Source organism: Oncorhynchus mykiss, chromosome 23, assembly GCF_013265735.2.
Source record: "Oncorhynchus mykiss isolate Arlee chromosome 23, USDA_OmykA_1.1, whole genome shotgun sequence".
Classification (NCBI taxonomy): Eukaryota; Metazoa; Chordata; class Actinopteri; order Salmoniformes; family Salmonidae; genus Oncorhynchus; species Oncorhynchus mykiss.
This window is the reverse complement of record NC_048587.1, coordinates 46555773-46575599: the sequence shown is the minus strand read 5'-3', so window position 1 is coordinate 46575599 and position 19827 is coordinate 46555773. Positions and strand designations below refer to the sequence as shown.

General features: G+C 42.7%; 1 protein-coding gene across 1 annotated transcript; it reads right to left on the bottom strand.

Annotated features, from left to right (window-relative positions):
• Positions 1-4880: 4880 nt before the first annotated feature.
• Positions 4881-17907, bottom strand: LOC110503123. The gene is made up of 7 exons (XM_036960571.1): positions 17643-17907; positions 12011-12213; positions 11794-11895; positions 11583-11672; positions 5747-5857; positions 5508-5631; positions 4881-5396 (listed from the first exon to the last, which is right to left on the bottom strand). Exons 1-7 carry the CDS (start codon positions 17668-17670, stop codon positions 4900-4902), a joined length of 1155 nt encoding a protein of 384 aa, XP_036816466.1. The 5' UTR covers positions 17671-17907; the 3' UTR covers positions 4881-4899.
• Positions 17908-19827: the final 1920 nt, after the last annotated feature.

Sequence of the window (19827 nt, the reverse complement as noted above, 5' to 3'; positions counted from 1 at the left end):
TGTGCATGGATAACGCACCCCATTATGATGTCTCGCCACATGGCCATGTAACGTCCTTTGTAACGCGTAAGATTTGTCACACTGGGAGCAGGAGAAGTGTTTATCTTCAGGTTTTCTGTGAGCACATAGCATGTGCATTTTCAGTTTTGCATTGTTGATAAAGCCCTTTCCACACTCCCAGCAAAGGCATGGTTTCTCTCCTGTGTGTATTCTCTCGTGTTCCACAACAACCGCTGATAAGTTGAACTTCCTTGGACAGTAGGAGCACTGGTATGGGAGGTCTCCGGTGTGAGTCCTCTCGTGTCTGAGGAGAGCTGCTAAATCAGTGTAGCTTTTCTCACAGTAGGTGCAGAGGAATGGCCCGCTGAATTTATGGACATCCAGATAGTGTTTCTTGAGTGGCTTGACACCATTGAAGCTGTTTTCACACATGGTGCATTTCAAGGGCTTGTGTACCAATTTATGCCTGTCTAGCTTTTCTGGGTCTGCAAACATCCTACTGCACTCAGTGCAGTGGAGAGGGCTGTGGGTGAGTGCATGTACTTGGGCCTCTTCAGACTCAGCTCGCAGCACCTTGCACACTATCTTTACAATGTGCTTTCTCATATCATTGATGTTCTTGAACATCTGCCCACAATGAGGACATTTGTGAGGGCGCAGATCTGAGTGGGATCTCATGTGAACTTGCATGCTGTAAGATTTTGGCAAAAGTTTTTTACAAATGCAGCACACTTTTGACTGTTTGCGTTTTTCAGTCTGGCTAGATTCGTAAGATGGGTCTTGGGGTGTACTGGTGGAGGACGAGTCACTGTCCTCAGGTGTTGCCTCAAGAGGAGTTCCACTGGCCAGCTCTGTGTCCCCTCCCTCAGGTTTTTGGACTGTTTCACAGGACATCTCAGAGTCCTTCTCATTACTAGCTGGAGATCTGCTACGCCTTTTCTTAGAGTTTTTTTCACATTTTAGTCTCGGTTTCTCCAAGCTCTGCGGGTCCTTGTAACTCTTATGACACTTATTCAACATTTCAGGTCTTTCGTCATTTCCATTGAGCTGCTTTGGTCTTTTACCTTTAGGTTTTGACACAACTACTTTACACATATTTTGCTGATGTCTCGTCAGATCAAAATGGAGACATTGAAATGGGCGCTCCCCTGTGTGGATTTTCTGGTGCCGCTTCATGTCTGCACTGCACTTTAATGTTTTTTCTTTAGTCAATTCTGTTTCGGTTTGTTTACATTCTCGTGCTATCAATGTTTTCATCTTACTGTTTTGTCTAACTGGTCTACAGGGCAACATCAGGTTAGTAGTGTCAATCCTTTGTAGCTACACTAAAGGCTTGTGAAGCATGGAGGATATGATCGCATCAGACACGTCTATGCTTGTAATTTGTTCTCCATGACTTACACTGGCTTTATGTGTCTTTATTTGAGGCTTTCTGAAAGATCTCTTCCTTTTGACACTTTCCGACTTCCGGCGCCGACAGAGATGGCCGCCTCGCTTCGCGTTCCTAGGAAACTATGCAGTTTTTTGTTTTTTTACGTGTTATTTCTTACATTAGTACCCCAGGTCATCTTAGGTTTCATTACATACAGTCGAGAAGAACTACTGAATATAAGATTAGCATCAACTCACCATCAGTACTACCAAGAATATGTTTTTCGCGACGCGGATCCTGTGTTCTGCCTTACAAACAGGACAACGGAGTGGATTCCATGCAGCGACCCAAAAAAAAACAACTCCGAAAAAGAGAGAAACGAGGCGGTCTTCTGGTCAGACTCCGGAGACGGGCACACCGTGCACCACTCCCTAGCATTCTTCTTGCCAATGTCCAGTCTCTTGACAACAAGGTTGATGAAATCCGAGCAAGGGTAGCATTCCAGAGGGACATCAGAGACTGTAACGTTCTTTGCTTCACGGAAACGTGGCTCACTGGAGAGACTCTATCCGAAGCGGTGCAGCCAACGGGTTTCTCCACACATCGCGCAGACAGAAACAAACATCTTTCTGGTAAGAAGAGGGGCGGGGGCGTATGCCTTATGACTAACGTGACATGGTGTGATGAAAGAAACATACAGGAACTCAAATCCTTCTGTTCACCTGATTGAGAATTCCTCACAATCAAATGTAGACCGCATTATCTACCAAGAGAATTCTCTTCGATTATAATCACAGCCGTATATATCCCCCCCCAAGCAGACACATCGATGGCTCTGAACAAACTTTATTTAACTCTTTGCAAACTGGAAACCATTCATCCGGAGGCTGCATTCATTGTAGCTGGGGATTTTAACAAGGCTAATCTGAAAACAAGACTCCCTAAATTTTATCAGCATATCGATTGCGCAACCAGGGGTGGAAAGACCTTGGATCATTGTTACTCTAACTTCCGCGACGCATATAAGGCCCTGCCCCGCCCCCCTTTCGGAAAAGCTGACCACGACTCCATTTTGTTGATCCCTGCCTACAGACAGAAACTAAAACAAGAGGCTCCCACGCTGAGGTCTGTCCAACGCTGGTCCGACCAAGCTGACTCCACACTCCAAGACTGCTTCCACCACGTGGACTGGGACATGTTTCGTATTGCGTCAGACAACAACATTGACGAATACGCTGATTCGGTGTGTGAGTTCATTAGAACGTGCGTTGAAGATGTCGTTCCCATAGCAACGATTAAAACATTCCCTAACCAGAAACCGTGGATTGATGGCAGCATTCGCGTGAAACTGAAAGCGCGAACCACTGCTTTTAATCAGGGCAAGGTGTCTGGTAACATGACCGAATACAAACAGTGCAGCTATTCCCTCCGCAAGGCTATCAAACAAGCTAAGCGTCAGTACAGAGACAAAGTAGAATCTCAATTCAACGGCTCAGACACAAGAGGCATGTGGCAGGGTCTACAGTCAATCACGGACTACAGGAAGAAATCCAGCCCAGTCACGGACCAGGATGTCCTGCTCCCAGGCAGACTAAATAACTTTTTTGCCCGCTTTGAGGACAATACAGTGCCACTGACACGGCCTGCAACGAAAACATGCGGTCTCTCCTTCACTGCAGCCGAGGTGAGTAAGACATTTAAACGTGTTAACCCTCGCAAGGCTGCAGGCCCAGACGGCATCCCCAGCCGCGCCCTCAGAGCATGCGCAGACCAGCTGGCCGGTGTGTTTACGGACATATTCAATCAATCCCTATACCAGTCTGCTGTTCCCACATGCTTCAAGAGGGCCACCATTGTTCCTGTTCCCAAGAAAGCTAAGGTAACTGAGCTAAACGACTACCGCCCCGTAGCACTCACTTCCGTCATCATGAAGTGCTTTGAGAGACTAGTCAAGGACCATATCACCTCCACCCTACCTGACACCCTAGACCCACTCCAATTTGCTTACCGCCCAAATAGGTCCACAGACGATGCAATCTCAACCACACTGCACACCGCCCTAACCCATCTGGACAAGAGGAATACCTATGTGAGAATGCTGTTCATTGACTACAGCTCGGCATTCAACACCATAGTACCCTCCAAGCTCGTCATCAAGCTCGAGACCCTGGGTCTCGACCCCGCCCTGTGCAACTGGGTACTGGACTTCCTGACGGGCCGCCCCCAGGTGGTGAGGGTAGGCAACAACATCTCCTCCCCGCTGATCCTCAACACTGGGGCCCCACAAGGGTGCGTTCTGAGCCCTCTCCTGTACTCCCTGTTCACCCACGACTGCGTGGCCACGCACGCCTCCAACTCAATCATCAAGTTTGCGGACGACACAACAGTGGTAGGCTTGATTACCAACAACGACGAGACGGCCTACAGGGAGGAGGTGAGGGCCCTCGGAGTGTGGTGTCAGGAAAATAACCTCACACTCAACGTCAACAAAACTAAGGAGATGATTGTGGACTTCAGGAAACAGCAGAGGGAACACCCCCCTATCCACATCGATGGAACAGTAGTGGAGAGGGTAGCAAGTTTTAAGTTCCTCGGCATACACATCACAAACAAACTGAATTGGTCCACTCACACAGACAGCATTGTGAAGAAGGCGCAGCAGCGCCTCTTCAACCTCAGGAGGCTGAAGAAATTCGGCTTGTCACCAAAAGCACTCACAAACTTCTACAGATGCACAATCGAGAGCATCCTGGCGGGCTGTATCACCGCCTGGTACGGCAACTGCTCCGCCCTCAACCGTAAGGCTCTCCAGAGGGTGGTGAGGTCTGCACAACGCATCACCGGGGGCAAACTACCTGCCCTCCAGGACACCTACACCACCCGATGTCACAGGAAGGCCATAAAGATCATCAAGGACATCAACCACCCGAGCCACTGCCTGTTCACCCCGCTATCATCCAGAAGGCGAGGTCAGTACAGGTGCATCAAAGCTGGGACCGAGAGACTGAAAAACAGCTTCTATCTCAAGGCCATCAGACTGTTAAACAGCCACCACTAACATTGAGTGGCTGCTGCCAACACACTGACACTGACTCAACTCCAGCCACTTTAATAATGGGAATTGATGGGAAATGATGTAAATATATCACTAGCCACTTTAAACAATGCTACCTTATATAATGCTACTTACCCTACATTATTCACCTCATATGCATACGTATATACTGTACTCTATATCATCGACTGTATCCTTATGTAATACATGTATCACTAGCCACTTTAACTATGCCACTTTGTTTACATACTCATCTCATATGTATATACTGTACTCGATACCATCTACTGTATCTTGCCTATGCTGCTCTGTACCATCACTCATTCATATATCCTTATGTACATATTCTTTATCCCCTTACACTGTGTACAAGACAGTAGTTTTGGAATTGTTAGTTAGATTACTTGTTGGTTATTACTGCATTGTCGGAACTAGAAGCACAAGCATTTCGCTACACTCGCATTAACATCTGCTAACCATGTGTATGTGACAAATAACATTTGATTTGATTTGATTTGATTTGATTTAAATCTTCATAAGTCTGCGCCACCCCATCTGCCCCAATAACCATCACTGTTTCATACCTGGAGTCCACCTCTTCAACAATATCTTCCGTCTCATCTTTTACTGGTCCAATCCCCACAATCTTCTCTTCTTCATTACCGGCATGAACCTCCATGTCGTCATGGTCCACAGGGTCAGCAAACTCTATAGATAGTTTGTTGTTTCTCTCACATTCCACCCTCTCTTCTCTTTCTACTACATTCATACTTGCCCCCGGTTCTATCTCTGTGTACTCTGTCAGTGTTGCAGTGTCCACATCCAACTCGTTGGTGAATGTATCCATGAAGACATTTAAGGATGATTCAGGTGTTTCTGATTCTGTTTGTTCTGTTGCAATCACCCTTTCTACAGGAGGGAGACAGAGAGCTGAGAGAATGCAGTCCCCAACAGTAGAAGACGGAGTATCTAGAGAAGGATGAGGATAAATTAAAGACAATGGTTAAATAAAGAATACATTTTAATGTCCTCTACTGAAGAAAAGCTAGCATCTACATGGGTCCGGTGAGAGATGCTTACCATGGTTGTCCAGCTGGCCGAGATCTCTGTGGTACTGAAGCAGGGTTTTCAGCTGCTGAGGGTGAGACATGGACTCAACACATTCCTCCAGAACAGAGGGGACATCACTGAGCAGGAATGCAGCCTGTCACAGAAGGAAAATAGATAGGGTTTAGGGATGATTCAAAAGATACTATACGAAACTTTGTGAATAGTGATCCTTCACTGAATTGATTAAGGTATTATTCTAATTTCAGTACCTGTTGAAAATTTGATACTGGAAGTAGCTTCTCAAGTCTTGAAAGAAACTGACACATAAGTTTCTCTATTGCGGCATCATACTTGGGACCAAATTCCACAGGAAAAACATCCTAATAGAGAATATGAAATGAGTATAAAATAAAAACACATTTGGTATAAGAAAAAGTGTAATCTGCAACTCACATGGAAGCAGAATAAAAGGAGACCTTGGAAAAAGGTCAACATTGGTCAGCATTGTTTATAAATAAGATCAATGTTCACTAACCGGTCGATAGCGACTGGTCAATCTCAAAGGCATTCTTAGTCAATCACCAAACATTTCTGTAAAAAAACAACAACGATAAAGCCTTGAGTTGTTGACGGTAGGTGCACTTGATACAGCAGCCCTAGCGCCGGGTAGGTAAAGTGTTCCCTTTTTGAACCATTTCATTAGTCTGAAGGTAGAACTATACATACTACAGCAAATCTGGTGCACCTATAGGCCTACCGCTGGCCAATCAGATAGCTCAGATCAACGTGTCTCCACAGGTTATTCACACCATAGACGCTGGAAGGAAAGCGGCCAGAGGAGGAATTGGCTTTGGGGGTAACCAGTGAGATATACCTGCTGGAGCACGTGCTCTGGGTGGGTGCTGCTATGGTGACCAGTGAGCTGAGATAAGGTGGGGCTTTACCTAGCAGAGACTTATAGATGACCTGGAGCCAGTGGGTTTGGCGACGAGTATGAAGCGAGGGCCAGCCAACGAGAGCATACAGGTCGCAGTGGTGGGTAGTATATGGGGCTTTGGTGACAAAGGATGGCACTGTGATAGACTGCATTCAATTTGTTGAGTAGAGTGTTGGAGGCTATTTTGTAAATGACATCGTCGAAGTCGAGGATCGGTAGGGTGGAGAGTTTTACGAAGGTATGTTTGGCAGCATGAGTGAAGGATGCTTTGTTGCGAAATAGGAAGCCGATTCTAGATTTAATTTTGGATTGGAGATGCTTAATGTGAGTCTGGAAGGAGAGTTTACAGTCTAACCAGACACCTAGGTATTTGTAGTTGTCCACATATTCTAAGTCAGAACTGCTGGACGGGCGGGCAGGTGCGGGCAGTTTCAGGGCATGCATTTAGTTTTACTTGCATTTAAGAGCAGTTGGAGGCCACGGAAGGAGAGTTGTATGGCATTGAAGCTCATCTGGAGTAGAGGTCGACCGATTAATCGGAATGATCTCAATTTTTCATAACAATCGGAAATCTGTATTTTTGGACACCGATTTGGCCTATTTAAAAAATAATATTTTTTTACACCTTTATTTAACTAGGCAAGTCAGTTAAGAACAAATTCTTATTTTCAATGACGGCCTAGGAACGGTGGTTTAACTGCCTTGTTCAGGGGCAGAACGACAGATTTTTACCTTGTCAGCTCGGGGATTCAATCTTGCAACCTTATGGTTAACTAGTCCAACGCTCTAACCACCTGCCTCTCATTGCACTCCACGAGGAGCCTACCTGTTACGTGAATGCAGTAAGAAGCCAAGGTAAGTTGCTAGCTAGCATTAAACGTATCTTATAAAAAACAATAAATCAATCATAATCACTAGTTAACCACACATGGTTGATGATATTACTAGTTTATCTAGCGTGTCCGATGCGGTGTGATTTCGTGAAAAATGTCTGTCGTTGCTCCAACATATACCTAACCATAAACATCAATGCCTTTCTTAAAATCAATACACAGAAGTATGTCTTTTTAAACCTGCATATTTAGCTAAAAGAAATCCAGGTTAGCAGGCAATATTAACCAGGTGAAATTGTGTCACTTGTCACTTGTACTCAGAGTCAGGGTATATGCAACAATTTGGGCCGCCTGGCTCGTTGCGAACAAATTTGCCAGAATTCTAAGTAATTCTAAGTATTTATGACATAACATTGAAGGTTGTACAATGCAACAGGAATATTTAGACTTAGGGATGCCACCTGTTTGAAAAAATACGGAACTGTTTTCGAAATGATAGTCAAACATATTAATGACCAAAGGCTCATTCATTCAAACAGCACTTTCATGCGTTTTGCCAGCAGCTCTTCACTGTGCTTCAAGCATTGCGCTGTTTATGACTTCAAGCCTATCAACTCCCGAGATTTGGCTGGTGTAACCGATGTGAAATGGCTAGCTAGTTAGCGGGGTGCGCGCTAATAGCGTTTCAAACGTCACTCGCTCTGAGACTTGGAGTGGTTGTTCCCCTTGTTCTGCATGGGTAACACTGCTTCGAGGGTGGCTGTTGTCGATGTGTTCCTGGTTCGAGCCCAGGTAGCAGCGAGGAGAGGGACGGAAGCTATACTGTTACACTGGCAATACTAAAGTGCCTCTAAGAACATCCGATAGTCAAAGGTATATGGAATACAAATGGTATAGAGAGAATTAGTCCTATAAATACTATATTAACTACAACGAAAAACCTCTTACATTGAAGTCTCATGTTAAAAGGAACCACCAGCTTTCATAAGTTCTCATGTTCTGAGCAAGGAACTTAAACGTTAGCTTTTTTACATGGCACATATTGCACTTTTACTTTCGTCTCTAACACTTTGTTTTTGCATTATTTAAACCAAATTGAACATGTTTCATTATTTATTTGAGACTAAATAGATGTTTATTGATGTATTATATTAAGTTAAAATAAGTGTTCATTCAGTAATGTTGTAATTGTCATTATTACAAATAAAATAAAATAAATTGTCCGATTAATCGGTATCGGCTTTTTTTGGTCCTCCAATAATCGGCATCGGCGTTGAAAAATCATAATCGGTCGACCTCTAATCTGGAGGTTAGTTAACACAGTGTCCAAAGAAGGGCCAGAAGTATACAGAATGGTGCCGTCTGTGTAGAGGTGGATCAGCAAGTTAATACTGTGAGTGTAACGCTGGAAGAGTGATGGGTTCGGGAAAACGCTTTAACATACGTACAGAAATAGCGCACAAACAATCCCAACAATAAACAGGAACACCTCTTGACATAACAGCAAACAAGCCCGCACAAACACAGGCGGGCTAATATAACTTAAATAACCCCAACAAGGAACAGGTGAAACCAATTAGACAAAACCAAACGAAAAGGGGAAAAAGGGATCGGCGCCACCCGAACGGGAAGGGGAGCCACCTTCGGTGATATTCGTGACAGTGAGATTTAAAAACGTTTAAAACCATGACTTGAGAAATACTCAACGAATACAACAAAGAGCTGCTGTTTTTATGAGTAAGTTCAAGTTTCAGTTACAGTGCCTTGCGAAAGTATTCGGCCCCCTTGAACTTTGCGACCTTTTGCCACATTTCAGGCTTCAAACATAAAGATATAAAACTGTATTTTTTTGTGAAGAATCAACAACAAGTGGGACACAATCATGAAGTGGAACGACATTTATTGGATATTTCAAACTTTTTTAACAAATCAAAAACTGAAAAATTGGGCGTGCAAAATTATTCAGCCCCCTTAAGTTAATACTTTGTAGCGCCACCTTTTGCTGCGATTACAGCTGTAAGTCGCTTGGGGTATGTCTCTATCAGTTTTGCACATCGAGAGACTGACATTTTTCCCATTCCTCCTTGCAAAACAGCTCGAGCTCAGTGAGGTTGGATGGAGAGCATTTGTGAACAGAAGTTTTCAGTTCTTTCCACAGATTCTCGATTGGATTCAGGTCTGGACTTTGACTTGGCCATTCTAACACCTGGATATGTTTATTTTTGAACCATTCCATTGTAGATTTTGCTTTATGTTTTGGATCATTGTCTTGTTGGAAGACAAATCTCCGTCCCAGTCTCAGGTCTTTTGCAGACTCCATCAGGTTCTTCCAGAATGGTCCTGTATTTGGCTCCATCCATCTTCCCATCAATTGTAACCATCTTCCCTGTCCCTGCTGAAGAAAAGCAGGCCCAAACCATGATGCTGCCACCACCATGTTTGACAGTGGGGATGGTGTGTTCAGCTGTGTTGCTTTTACGCCAAACATAACGTTTTGCATTGTTGCCAAAAAGTTCAATTTTGGTTTCATCTGACCAGAGCACCTTCTTCCACATGTTTGGTGTGTCTCCCAGGTGGCTTGTGGCAAACTTTAAACAACACTTTTTATGGATATCTTTAAGAAATGGCTTTCTTCTTGCCACTCTTCCATAAAGGCCAGATTTGTGCAATATACGACTGATTGTTGTCCTATGGACAGAGTCTCCCACCTCAGCTGTAGATCTCTGCAGTTCATCCAGAGTGATCATGGGCCTCTTGGCTGCATCTCTGATCAGTCTTCTCCTTGTATGAGCTGAAAGTTTAGAGGGACGGCCAGGTCTTGGTAGATTTGCAGTGGTCTGATACTCCTTCCATTTCAATATTATCGCTTGCACAGTGCTCCTTGGGATGTTTAAAGCTTGGGAAATCTTTTTGTATCCAAATCCGGCTTTAAACTTCTTCACAACAGTATCTCGGACCTGCCTGGTGTGTTCCTTGTTCTTCATGGTGCTCTCTGCGCTTTTAACGGACCTCTGAGACGATCACAGTGCAGGTGCATTTATACGGAGACTTGCTTACACACAGGTGGATTGTATTTATCATCATTAGTCATTTAGGTCAACATTGGATCATTCAGAGATCCTCACTGAACTTCTGGAGAGAGTTTGCTGCACTGAAAGTAAAGGGGCTGAATAATTTTGCACGCCCAATTTTTCAGTTTTTGATTTGTTAAAAAAGTTTGAAATATCCAATAAATGTCGTTCCACTTCATGATTGTGTCCCACTTGTTGTTGATTCTTCACAAAAAAATACAGTTTTATATCTTTATGTTTGAAGCCTGAAGGGTGGCAAAAGGTCGCAAAGTTCAAGGGGGCCGAATACTTTCGCAAGGCACTGTATATGCAGGTATGTGTAAGTTTTTGTCTCTGTTGTTGTATCTCTTAATATGGGTGAAAATTGTGAAATTCCAATAAAAATACTATTACAAAAAAACAAAAAAAAGGGTTTCCCATAGAAACCTAATGAAAAACACATTGACCTCAAAAATAATTTTCCCTGGATGGATTGTGCTCGGGGTTTCACCTGCCAAATCAGTTCTGTTATAGACATCGTTCAAACAGTTTTAGAAACTTCAGAGTGTTTTCAATCCAAATCTACTAATTATATGCATACCCTAGCTTCTGGGCCTGAGTAGCAGGCAGTTTACTTTGGGCACGCTTTTCATCCGGACGTGAAAATACTGCCCCCTAGCCCAAAGAGGTTGTTGCATAGGCTTACGGTTTTTTTACATTTTTAAATTTTACCCCCTTTTTTCGCCCCAATTTCATAGTATCCAATTGTTTTTAGTAGTTACTATCTTGTCTCATCGCTACAACTCCCTTACGGGCTCCGGAGAGACGAAGGTCGAGAGTCATGCGTCCTCCGAAGCACAACCCAACCAAGCCGCACTGCTTCTTAACACAGCGCGCATCCAACCCGGAAGCCAGCCGCACCAATGTGTCGCGCCCCTAGTGCGCGATGAGACAAGGATATCCCTACCGTCCAAACCCTCCCTAACCCGGACGAAGCTAGGCCAATTGTGCGTCGCCCCATGGACCACCCGGTCGCGGCCGGTTGCGACAGAGCCTGGGCTCGAACCCAGAGTCTCTAGTGGCATAGAGACTCTGCGCCACCCGGGAGTCCATCGGCTTACGCTTTTTAAGTAATGTTTTTTTTAATTTTTTTATCTGAGCGGTAGATCTCAGCTTGCATTTTGACTCAGAAAGTGATCTTAACGCAGAAAGTTTGGTGACCACTGAATAAGATGGACTGTGAGACTGCACTTCTGTACTAGTACACACACACAGCCACACTGACCTGAAAGAAGTGTTCCATCTCATCTGGGTCTTTTAGCAGGGTTTGAATCAGACCCAGAAAGTTGGAGTCTGATAAATCTCCATCATCAGTCTGCAAGAAAGAAAACACTTTTGTTATGATGATCATTATCATAACAGAGTTATGTCTAGGACTGACTGACTGATTGACTTACGTAAACGTTAGCTGAGCCTATATGCCCTTTGAACCTCACCTGTGTCCCCCAGAAAGGTGTGAGGGTCTGTATCCTGTCCAGGTGTGGCTGAATGGTCTGGAGGTCTGTGACGGGCTTGGAGCAACACAACTCCAGGACCAGCTGAAAGCAGAGCAAACCAGTCAGGAGACTTATTTGACACAAACATGACTAAATATGATCATAAGCCATCGTTCCCCACATAATGATGAGCACTAGTTCCGTCTCTCCATCTCACCCGTGCTCGAAGACCCAGAATAAGTTGGGCCCTCTGTCTGAGGTTCAGAAGCTCTGGAACCATCTCTGTGATCATGGTAACAAACTCTTCCAGCATCCCATAATCCATCACGTGTCTCTGCTGGACCGTTTGCCAGATGGCTGCTGAGACCAGCCGCAATGGTGGAACCATGAGGCGCAGAGAGGGGAGAGGAAGAGAGGGACCTGAAACAGAGATATTGACTTAGTTGTTCACAAATCAATTTATAAGCACCTCTTAATGCACATCAAACTCTAATGTGATGAACAACTTTTTTTTTAACCAGTTTACTATTAATACTGTGTTACTATTTGTTTCATTTTCAAGAATGGGGTGTGAGTGTGAGAGAGAGAAATGCCTCATCCATCCAGAAACAACACCTAGCCCTTTCCCTGCTTGGAATCATTGAGCCTTCCTTTTGATTAAGTTAGAGGAGTTGATCAAATCATGGATCTACAATAAAGAGGACAGGTAGTTCCTTGGCGTACACATCACTGACAAACTGAAATGGACCACCCACACAGACAGTGTGGTGAAGAAAGCGCAATAGAGCTTCTTCAACCTTAGGAGGCTAAAGAAATTTGGCTTGTCACCTAAAACCCTCAAACTTTTACAGATGCACAATTGAAAGCATCCTGTCGGGCTGCATCAGCGCCTGGTACGCCAACTGCACCACCCACAACCGCAAGACTCTACAAAGGGTGGTGCAGTCTGCCCACTTTAAGGAATGGCACACTAGCCACTTTAATAATGTTTACATATCTGACATTACTCATCTCATATGTACAGTTGAAGTCAGAAGTTTACATACACCTTAGCCAAAAATATTAAAACTCAGTTTTTCACAATTCGTGACATTTAATTCTAGTAAAAATTACCTTTAGGTCAGTTAGGATCACCAAATACTTTAAGAATGTGAAATGTCAGAATAATAGTAGAGAGAATGATTTATTTCAGCTTTTATTTATTTCATCACATTCCCAGTGGGTCAGAAGTTTACATACACTCAATTAGTATTTGGTAGCATTGCCTTTAAATTGTTTAACTTGGGTCCAACGTTTTGGGTAGCCTTCCACAAGCTTCCCACAATAAGTTGGGTGAATTTTGGCCCATTCCTCTGACAGAGCTGGTGTAACTGAGTCAGGTATGTAGGCCTCCTTGCTCGCTCACGCTTTTTCAGTTCTGCCAACAAATTTTCTATGGGATTGAGGTCAGGGCTTTGTGATGGCAACTCCAATACCTTGACGTTGTTGTCCTTAAGCCATTTTTACACAACTTTGGAAGTATGCTTGGGGTCATTGTTCATTTGGAAAACCCATTTGCGACCAAGCTTTAACTTCCTAATTGATGTCTTGAGATGTTGCTTCAATATATCCACATACTTTTCCTGCCTCATGATGTCATCTATTTTGTGAAGTGCACCAGTCCCTCCTGCAGCAAAGCACCCCCACAACATGATGCTGCCACCCCCGTGCTTCACGGTTGGGATGGTGTTCTTCGGCTTGCAAGCCTCCCCCGTTTACCTCCAAACATAACAATGGTCAATATGGCCAAATAGTTCTACTTCTGTTTCATCAGACCAGAGGACATTTCTGTAAAAAAGGTACGACCTTTGTCCCCATGTGCAGTTGTAAACTGTAGTCTGGCTTTTTTATGGCGGTTTTTGAGCAGTGGCTTCTTCCTTGCTGAGCGGCCTTTCAGGTTATGTTGTTACAGAACTCGTTTTACTGTGGATATAGATACTTTTGTACCTGTTTCTTCCAGCATCTTCACAAGGTCCTTTGCTGTTGTTCTGGGATTGATTTGTACTTTTCACACTAAAGTATGTTAATCTCTAGGAGACAGAACACGTCTCCTTCCTGAGCGGTATGATGGCTGCGTGGTCCCATGGTGTTTATACTTGCGTACTATTGTTTGTACAGATGAACATGGTACCTTCAGGTGTTCGGAAATTGCTCCCAAGGATGAACCAGACTTGTGGAGGTCTACAATTTATTTCTGAGGTCTTGGCTGATTTCTTTTGATTTTCCCATGATGTCAAGCAAAGAGGCACTGAGTTTGAAGGTAGGCTTTGAAATATATCCACAGGTACACCTCCAATTGACTCAAATGGTGTCAATTAGCCTAACAGAAGCTTGTAAAGCCATGACATAATTTTCTGGAATTTTGCAAGCTGTTTAAAGGCACAGTCAACTTAGTGTATGTAGGCCTCCCGGGTGGCGCAGTGGTTAAGGGTGCTGTACTGCAGCGCCAGCTGTGCCATCAGAGTCCCTATGTTCGCGCCCAGGCTCTGTCGGCCGCGACCGGGAGGCCCGTGGGGCGACGCACAATTGGCCTAGCGTCGCAGTGAAGAAGAAGCAGTGCGGCTTGGTTGGGTTGTGTATCGGAGGACACATGACATTCAACATTCGTCTCTCCCGAGCCCGTACGGGAGTTGTAGCGATGAGACAAGATAGTAGCTTCTGCAACAATTGGAGACCACGAAAAAGGGGTAAAAATTCACAAAAAAAAAAAAAACTTAGTGTATGTAAACTTCTGGCCCATGTATATACTGTGATTATAAATTAAATAATCTGTCTGTAACAATTGTTGGAAGAATTACTTGTGTCATGCACAAAGTAGATGTCCTAACTAACTTGTCAAAACTAGTTAACTAGTTTGTTAACAAGAAATGTGTGGAGTGGTTGAAAAACAAGTTTTAATGACTCCAACCTAAGTGTATGTAAACTTCCGACTTCAACTGTATTGTATTCTATGGTAGAATAGTCACTTAATGTTTACATATCTGGCATTATTCATACTGTTTTCTATACTGTGATTCTTGTTTCTTGGCCCAAGCAAGTATCTCGTTCACTTTATAATAATGTTTACATAACTTGCATTACTCATCTCATACACCACTTAATGTTTACATATCTGGCATTATTCATACTGTTTTCTATACTGTGATTCTTGTTTCTTGGCCCAAGCAAGTATCTCATTCACTTTATAATAATGTTTACATAACTTGCATTACTCATCTCATACACTACTGATCAAAAGTTTTAGAACACCTCAGTCAACGGTTTTTCCTTTATTTTTTACTATTTTCTACATTGTAGAATAATAGTGAATATATCAAAACGATGAAATAACACATATGGAATCATGTAGCAACCAAAAAAGTGTTAACCTCTTACGGCCACTGAGACGCTAGCATCTCTCCTAGCCAATAGCCTGGGGAAATGCGTAGCGCCAAATTCAAATAGTACTCGATAAAACTCAAACTTTCATTAAATCACACATGCAGGGTACTCAATTAAAGCTACACTCGTTGGGAATCCAGCCAACATGTCAGATTTTAAAAATGCTTTTCGGCGAAAGCATGATAAGCTATTATCTGATAGCATGCACCCCCCCCCCCCGAAACACATGACCGAGACGTAAACAAAATAATTAGCGTAGCAGGCGCTACACAAAACGCTGAAATAAAATATAAAACATGCATTACCTTTGACGAGCTTCTTTGTTGGCACTCCAATATGTCTCAAACATCACAATTGTTTATTTTTTTCGATTAAATCTGTCCATGTATACCCAAAATGTCCATTTATAAAGCCCGTCTGATCCAGAAAAAAACAGCTTTCCAAAACGCAACGTCATTACAAAAAATGTAAAAAGTTGCCTAGAAACTTTGGCAAAATACTTCAAACTACTTTTGTAATCCAACTTTAGGTATTTGTAAACGTTAATAATCGATCAAATTGATTACGGGGCGATCTGTATTCAATAGCAGCAAGTCAACAAAACATGGACGATTTTCTCTCTTTCATAACTATCCAGAGTGTACCCTCTGACAGGAAGTGCCTATTCTTCATTTCACCAAGGATTAACTTCAACCCAATTCCCAAGACTGGCGACATCGTGTGGAAGCTGTAGGAACTGTAAACTGGGCGCTATCTATTTTCCCTTGACATAGACAATACAGGGAACCGGCAGAGATATTTTGTTTTTTTCTGAACAGTTTTTCCTTGGGGTTTTGCCTGCAACACCTGTTATAGTCACAGACATGATTTAACCAGTTTTATAAACTTCAGAGTGTTTTCTATCCACACATACTAATCATATGCATATGCTATATTCCTGGAATGAGTAGCAGGACGTTGAAATTTTGCACGCTTTTTATCAAAAAGTTGAAAAAATGCACCCTAACCTTGATGACAGTTTCGCACACTCTTGGCATTCTCTCAACCAGCTTCACCTGGAATGCTATTCCAACAGTCTTGAAGGAGTTCCCACATATGCTGAGCACTTGTTGGCTGCTTTTCCTTCACTCTGCGGTCTGACACATCCCAAACCATCTCAATTTGGTTGAGGTCGGGGGATGGTGGAGGCCAGGTCATCAGTTGATGTTGAGATGTGTCTGTTTCTTGAACTCTGTGAAGCATTTATTTGGGCTGCACTTTCTGAGGCTGGTAACTTTAATGAACTTATCCTCTGCAGCAGAGGTAACTCTGGGTCTTCCATTCCTGTGGCGGTCCTCATGAGAGCCAGTTTCATCATAGTGCTTGATGGTTTTTGCGACTGCACTTCAAGAAGCTTTCAAAGTTCATGAAATGTTCCACATTGACTGACCTTCGTGTCTTAAAGTAATGACGGATTGCAGTTTCTCTTTGCTTATTTGAGCTGTTCTTTACATAACATGGACTTGGTATTTTACCAAATAGGGCTATTTTCTGTATACCACCCCTACCTTGTCACAACACAACTGATTGGCTCAAACGCATTGAGACGGTAATCAATTCCACAAATTAACTTAAGGCACACCTGTTAATTTAAATGCATTCCAGGTGACTACCTCATGAAGCTGGTTGAGAGAATGCCAAAAGTGTGCAAAGCTGTCATCAAGGCAAAGGGTGGTTATTTGAAGAATCTGAAATGTAAAATATATTTTGATTTGTTGAAAAAAATGTTTTTTTTTACACTGATTCCATATGTGTTATTTTATAGTTTGTCTTCACTATTATTCTACAATGTAGAAAATAGTAAAAATAAAGAAAAACCCTTGAATGAGTATGCGTTCTAAAACTTTTGACCGGTAGTGCATGTATATACTGTATTCTATTGTATCTTTGTTCCGCTCTGACATAGCTCGTCCATATGTATATCGTCTTAATTCATTCCTACTTAGATTTGTGTGTATATGTTGAGTAATTTGTTAGATATTACTGCACTGTTGGAGCTAGAAGCACAAGCATTTCGCTACACCCGCAATAACATCTGCTAATCACGTGTATGTGACCAATAAAATTTGATTTGAAGAGTTGTTTCTGGACGGGTTTAGAGAAGCAGTGAAACGACTGCAAAGACAATGTAATTCGCTTGTTAGATAGCAACGGAACAGTTCTAGGAAGTGTGTTTCTTCAACTGCCATATTCAATAAAATAGCGGGAATGAAATCAGAGGGGAACAGAAATGCTGCTGCACATCTGTAATAACTAACAAAAACAGACCGGCAAAACATATGTTAGACGTTCTGGAACGAGTCCTGTTGCCGCACAAAACAATACGTTAGGACATAGCTAGGTATGGCTATCTAGCTCTAGTATCGTATGCATAGCTATAAATATGTTACCTTTCCCCCCAGACATGTGTTTTTGCATGTCTCTCCACTGCAGTCACCAGTAACTTTGATCGGGTGATCGAAAATGGCAACTATTTTTGCCGATGTGTGCCACTGTGTGTACGTTGTCGAACATGACTGTGGGGGGCCCATTTAGAAGTAACACCACAAATCGAAGTTTGTCGCGTACACATGTGAGCAGATGTTAAAGCAGATGGAGTGAAATGCTTATTTCTAGCTCCAGCAGTGGAGTAAGTATACCATACTATTACACAAATAATCCCCCCCACCCCCAAATAAAAAAAGAAACAAGACATTTAATATGAGAGCGAGAGCTAAGAACTTTAACTAAAGATAAATCACAGCCTGTCGTTTCAAATGGGAACACATTTGCCATAGTGGGCAGAACAAGTAAGGAGGTGGGCAGAGTCAAGCACGAGCTAGCAAAATCCTATTGGCGCTTTATAGCATATATTTGCATATTTCCGTAGAGGAACCCCTGTACTGCGAAGAGCGCGTGTACAATAACTCAATTCGCGTTTGCACTCCTAAACAAAGCTTAATGTCTAGAAAACGTAGTCCACTCTGTTCGTGACGTATAGTTGTGGGAACAGAAAACTGTATGGAGGTCAAATGTTTCATCGATTAGTAAATTAGCAGAATCTCGGCCAAAAGCCATTTCGTCCATCTTCCAGCACTGCTGGGCACTGGGCTAAGCAAGTGAAAGACAATTTTTTGTTGAACTGTAAACATCGCTCACAAAAGTTCCAAAAGAATAAAGACATTTCAAATGTCATTATGTCTATAATATGTCAAGAAAAAGTATGTGAAGCTTTTGTAATTACCTGGATTTATGCATAAATTGGTCATACAATTTGATCTTCACCGAAGTCACAACAATTGACAAACAGTCTGTTTAAACTAATAACGCACAAACAATTATGCGTTTGTCTTTATTGAACATAATGTGTAAACATTCACAGTGCAGGGTGGGAACAAGTATGCGAACCCTTGGATTTAATAACTGGTTGACCCTCCTTCGGCAGCAAAAACCTCAACCAAACGTTTTCTGTAGTTGCGGATTAGACTTCCTTCAATGATAGCAAGCTGTCCAGGCCCTGAGGCAGCAAAGCAGCTCAAACCATGATGCTCCCTTCAGACTTTACAGTTGGCATGAGGTTGATGTTGGTGTGCTGGGCCTTTTTTCTCCACACAGTGTTGTGTGTTCCTTCCAAACAACTCAACTGTAGTTTCATCTGTCCACAGAATATTTTGCCAGTAGCGCATCCAGGTGCTCTTTTGCGAACTTCAGATATGCAGCAATGTTTTTTTTGGACAGCAGTGGCTTCTTCCGTGGTGTCCTCCCATGAACACACCTAGGGAGAGTAGCAACAGTGTTGAACTTTCCCCCTTTAGTTGAGAAATAAAAATGTCTAGACAATTTGTCTTACCGTGGACTGATGAACATCAAGGCTTTTAGAGATACTTTTGTAACCCTTAATCTTAAGTCTTCTGAGATCTCTTTTGTTTGAGGCATGTGAATAGCAAACTAAAATGTTGTGAGTGTTTTTATAGGACAGGGCAGCTCTAACCAACATATTCAATCTGGTCTCATTGATTGGACTCCAGGTTAGCGGACTCCTGATTCCAATTAGCGTTTGAAGAAGTCATTAGCCTATGGGTTCACATACGTTTTCCAACCTACATTGTGAATGTTTAATTTATGTATTCAATATAGACAAGAAAAATACAATAATTTGTGTGTTATTAGTTTAAGCACACTGTGTTTGTCTATTGTTGTGACTTAGATGAAGATCAGATAAAATGATATGGCCAATTTATGCAGAAATCCAGGTAATTCCAATCGGTTTACATACTTTTTCTTGCCACTGTACAGTATCGTAACGATGTGCAGCATTGTAACGATAGTTCAAGTTAAAAAAGGGAAAATAAATAAACATCAATATGGGTTGTATTTACAATGGTGTTTGTTCTTCACTGGTTGCCCTTTTCTTGTTCTCAACAGGTCACAAATCTTGCTGCTGTGATTGCACACTGTAGTATTTCACCCAATAGATATGGGAGTTTATCAAAATTGGATTTGTTTTCTGTGGGTCTGTGTAATCTGAGGGAAATATGTGTCTCATATTTGGTAGTGAGTGGACAAGCCAACCGGATGCTTCACATTTATACTTTG

What these genes read in the sequence shown, in the direction of transcription:
- LOC110503123 (XM_036960571.1), bottom strand. Translation starts at nt 17,670, where the DNA reads ATGCAAAAACACATGTCTGGGGGGAAAG. An exon ending in CACCTTTCTGGGGGACACAG is followed by an intron (nt 11,673 to 11,793) that starts GTGAGGTTCAAA and finishes TCTTTCTTGCAG; the next exon opens with ACTGATGATGGAGATTTATC. An exon ending in CGGCCAGCTGGACAACCATG is followed by an intron (nt 5,397 to 5,507) that starts GTAAGCATCTCT and finishes ATCCTTCTCTAG; the next exon opens with ATACTCCGTCTTCTACTGTT.